The following is a 4278-nucleotide window of genomic DNA, read 5'->3' as shown; positions in this document are numbered from 1 at the left end:
TGTCCTGGTAGCATGATGTGGGGACAGAAGAGGGTAGAGGGGGTGGGCAGCCAGTTGCTGTGAGAACCCCAGTTTTTGTCCCTGACCTCAGTTTTGATTCCAACCTCCAGTTTTCAGCTGCTCAATTTCAGATCCAGTCCAACCCCCCTAATTCCAGCCCCACATCCCAGACCCCAAATTTCAGCCACTACTCTCAGTTCCCCATTTTCAGCCTTTGACTTCAGACCCCCACCCTAACTGCTTGGTTCCCCACTCTGATCCCAGACCCCACAATCACAGATTCACAGAATCATTTTATTTGGAAAAGACCTCTGAGATCATCAAGTCCAACCAGTGACCGATTACCTCCTTGCCAATGAGACCACTGCACCAAGTGCCATGTCCACCTGTTTCTTCGGTGACTCCACCACCTCCCTGGGCAGCCCATTCCAATGTCTAATCACCCTTTCTGTAAGGAATTTCCTCCTAATGTCCAACTGAATCTCCTCGGCGCAGGTTGATGCTCTTGTCCTGGTTGCCTGCGAGAAGGGGGCAACCCCAGCATCACCAAACAGCCCCTAATTTCAGCCCCTGCCCCCAGCCACCCATCCCAGCCGCTTGACTCCCCTCTCCGACCCCCAGACCGCGCAGTCAGCACCACCAGACAGTCCCCAACCTCAGCCCCTCATTCCCACCCCATTTCTGGCTTCCTCCGCCCCAAAATCCCCCCAGTGCCCCCGAGGCTCCTGCCGAGGCTGCAGTTCCGCCTTCCGCCCGCCAGACGGCGCTGTCCGACGGAGTGGGGCTGGGCCGGGCCAGGCGTCGGCGGCGTCGGCGCTTCCGCTTCCGTGCGGCGGTGGCGCTCGGTCCTTGGGTCTGTCGGTGTGTCAGTCGGTCCCGGGTGTCGGTCGGTCGCTCCCAGGACCGGTGCTCGGCGGCGCCATGAACCGGCCGAAGGCAGCGGCCGTGCGGCGGCCCAGCGCCGTGCCCAAGCCCTCCGGTAAGCCCCTCGGGGCCGGGCGGGGTGCTGCGCTCGCTGTCACTGCCGCTGTCCCTCACGGTCCCCGTGTCTCCCCCCTCGCAGCGCACCCGCCGCCCGGAGACTTCATCGCGCTGGGCTCCAAGGGGCAGAGCGGCGAGGGCAAGGCCGCCGTGACGCTGCTGAAGCCGGCGCCGCCCGGGCTGCCCTCGGAGCGCAAGCGGGACGCGGCCGCGGCGCTGGCGGGCCCGGCGGGGCTGCCCGGCCTCACCAAGCGCCCCAAGCTCTCCTCCACGCCGCCCCTCAGCGCCCTGGGCCGCCTGGCAGAGGCGGCCGTGGCGGAGAAAAGAGCCATCTCGCCCTCCATCAAGGAGCCGTCTGTCATCCCCATCGAAGGTGAGGTCTCGCTGTGCTCCCGCTGCCGCGGGGGAGCCGAAGTGAAACTTGTGTTCTCCTTTCTCTGCAGCCTTTTTGAAGCCCACACGCTGATTACGTGCTGCCCTTGAGAGTTTCCTCTGCTGAAGGGCTGAAATCACTGTTTTCTCTTCTGTTAGTACAGGATTGTACTGGATTCATTCCGCCTGAGAGCTGTTTAATAGTGGCATCTGAGATGCTTCCTGAGGAAATCTCTGAGTCTGGATTGAGGTGTTTTATTCACATATTTCTTTAGCAGACTCTGGGCCTGAACATTGCGTTTGGAGGAGTGTGCTAGCATGGAAAGATAATCAAGGGGCACTGTCAGGTGTAAAACAGAACTTTTAATGGCAGTTGAGTAGGAAAAAGCTATTTCAGGAGCTATAGTAGAGCTGGTCCATGCTTTGCTGTCTTGGTGACTGTCCTGCAGCATCTCAGAGCAGGTTGTTTCACATGAGGGTAAGTGCTGATGCCTGTGTGTTGGTGCTTGCAGTCGTCCCCACAGTGCTGCTGGATGAGATTGAGGCAGCAGAAGCAGAAGGCAACGATGACCGTATTGAGGGCGTGCTGTGTGGAGCTGTGAAGCAGCTGAAGATGAACAGAGCCAAACCTGACACCACACTGTACCTGAGCCTCATGTACCTGGCAAAAATCAAACCAAACATCTTTGCCACTGAAGGGGTTATTGAGGTGAGGATTTACTGGTGTGTCATTGCTGGCAACTTGTGAGCAGAGTTGCAGTTTCTCTCATGCCAGAGCATGACTTTGTAAATTCTAGACCTCTGATGTCTTTATAAATGCCAGAGCTCTGTTGCAAGCTGCTGCAATTTGTATTTCTGTTTATATAGCTTCTCTGTATGCTTTCTTGCCAGATGACTTGTTTATTATTTTATTTTCTGTGGATGACATTGCAGGCACTGTGCAGCCTACTCCGAAGAGATGCCTCCATCAACTTCAAAGCCAAAGGGAATAGCCTCGTGTCTGTCTTGGCCTGCAACCTTCTCATGGCAGCTTATGAAGAGGATGAGAACTGGCCAGAGATCTTTGTGAAGGTTGTTGAACAAAAGGGTTTCTGTGTGGTGGGCAGTCTGGGTAAAATCAGCCAGGGTTGGGAGATGTGGATGTGTTGGGATAGAACAGCAGTGGATTTATTCCTGCTGCAGGGAAGGGGGTAGCCAGTGTCCCCTTGTCCAGTGTGGGAATGCAGCTGAAGGAGTCAGAAATTGGAGACTGGCCCTGTGCTTTTAAAGAAACAGCTCCAGGGGTTGCTGCAATGCTGTGTCTTCCTTTGCCTTTTGTTACCTTATCTCTGCTCTTTTCTGAAATGCCCTTGACAGTGTATTAATTGTTTTACTGAATTGTAAGTGTTGCAGAGACTCCTTACTTTCTAGTTTGTCTGTCTGGACTGAAAAAGTCCATTAATTTAAAAAGTATGAGCTGCCCAGATTCTGTATTTTGGTGGTAGAAACTGTTGTCTTTGCCAAACCTGATCAGGTTTCTTGCTTGAGAAGGTTTAGTGCCCAGTAGAGCTTGAGCTCTGATGGTTTGGTTTTTTGCTCTTATGTGACTTGCCTGCAGTCATCTGGTCTGTTTTTCATCCATGCAATGGTCATGCTAGTTTCCTACTTTGTATACTGGAAATCCATAAAAACTCACAAATACTCCTTTGATTTATCAGTTAAAGTGTGAACGTGGATTATGTTCCCTTCTGCAGGTGTATATTGAGGACTCCCTTGGGGAGCGCATCTGGGTGGACAGCCCTCACTGCAAGACATTTGTGGATAACATCCAAACAGCTTTTAACACAAAGATGCCTCCTAAGACCATGCTCTTGCATGGAGAAGTTGGACGTAGTGGAGGAGACCTTAGTGCTGGTAAGAAGATGTTTGGAACCAGGAACAAGGGTTTAGGGGGATGATGGAGCCTGCTGCACTTACTGAGTTGTGAGAATAGTTTGTAACTGGATGGAGTCACATAGACCAGACTTTGAATTCCAGCCATTGCTTTTGCTTCTTTTGGGGCTCTTTCATGTCCAGGGGATTTTTGAGGGTAGTGAAAAATGGGCCTGTATAATGTGGTGTGAGGAGGCGACAGGTTGTGGCCTCCTTCAGTGTTGCTGAAAGGGATTCCTGAAAGAAGCAGAACAAATCAGAGCATGAGTGATTGATCTCTACAAAGAGGAGTTGTCTCATGAAGTGTGCCATGTCCTGATCTCTCTTAGGGAGTAGCCCACACCCTTCCATGACAGAGGAAGAAGACAGCCAGAGTGAGCTGCTGATTGCAGAGGAGAAAATGAGCCCGGAGCAGGCGGGCCAGCTTATGCCCAGGTACAATGTGTCATCCTCTCCCAACACAGCTATGTGGCAGATGTGTCTGTGCTCACCCACCCTACAGGGCTGTGGCAGGGAGCTCCCTCTGTGCTCTACCTGTCCTGTGGCACCTGCTGGGGAATGCTGAGCATCAGATAAAACAGTTCCAGGAGAAAAGAGTAGATTTCGTTTGTTTTTAGTGTATACCATAAAAGAGAAAGAGTGCTGATTTTTGCACTGGCTTGTGTGGAAATGAGTAAAGTGCAGTTTGTGTGGTCCAGGTATGAAGACCTTGCAGAGAGTGTGGAGGAATATGTCCTAGACATGCTGCGGGACCAGCTCAACCGGCGCCAGCCCATGGACAATGTCTCCAGGAACCTTCTTCGGCTGCTCACAGCCACCTGTGGCTACAAAGAGGTGCGTCAGATGGCTGTGCAGAGGCTGGAGATGTGGCTGCAGAACCCAAAGGTAAGGATAGAAGCTGCTGTAGGACAGCTCTGGTGTGGAATCCACCCAGGAGGGTTGCATACTGAATATGCCACTTAATTTCTGGTCTGTAATGGCAAATGACTGGCACCTTTCTGCTCTTGCTCTGCA

The 4278-nt window shown here is 52.8% G+C and overlaps 1 protein-coding gene across 2 annotated transcripts in view; it reads left to right on the top strand.

The window, feature by feature from the left end:
* Nucleotides 1-837: 837 nt before the first annotated feature.
* The window catches only part of INTS1 (integrator complex subunit 1), a 28726-nt gene continuing 25285 nt past the window's right edge, over nt 838-4278 (top strand). For both annotated transcript variants that reach the window (XM_071571065.1, XM_071571063.1), the window contains exons 1-7: nt 838-979; nt 1064-1354; nt 1866-2062; nt 2287-2424; nt 3087-3246; nt 3594-3699; nt 3963-4149. In XM_071571065.1, the coding sequence (XP_071427166.1) occupies nt 922-979; nt 1064-1354; nt 1866-2062; nt 2287-2424; nt 3087-3246; nt 3594-3699; nt 3963-4149 (1137 nt within the window). In that variant the 5' untranslated portion in view covers nt 838-921. The remainder of the gene's footprint in view (nt 980-1063; nt 1355-1865; nt 2063-2286; nt 2425-3086; nt 3247-3593; nt 3700-3962; nt 4150-4278) is intronic.

This window comes from Pithys albifrons, chromosome 16, assembly GCF_047495875.1.
Source record: "Pithys albifrons albifrons isolate INPA30051 chromosome 16, PitAlb_v1, whole genome shotgun sequence".
Taxonomy (NCBI): Eukaryota; Metazoa; Chordata; class Aves; order Passeriformes; family Thamnophilidae; genus Pithys; species Pithys albifrons.
Note: the sequence above shows the minus strand (reverse complement) of the source record. Positions and strands in the feature narration are given on the sequence as shown.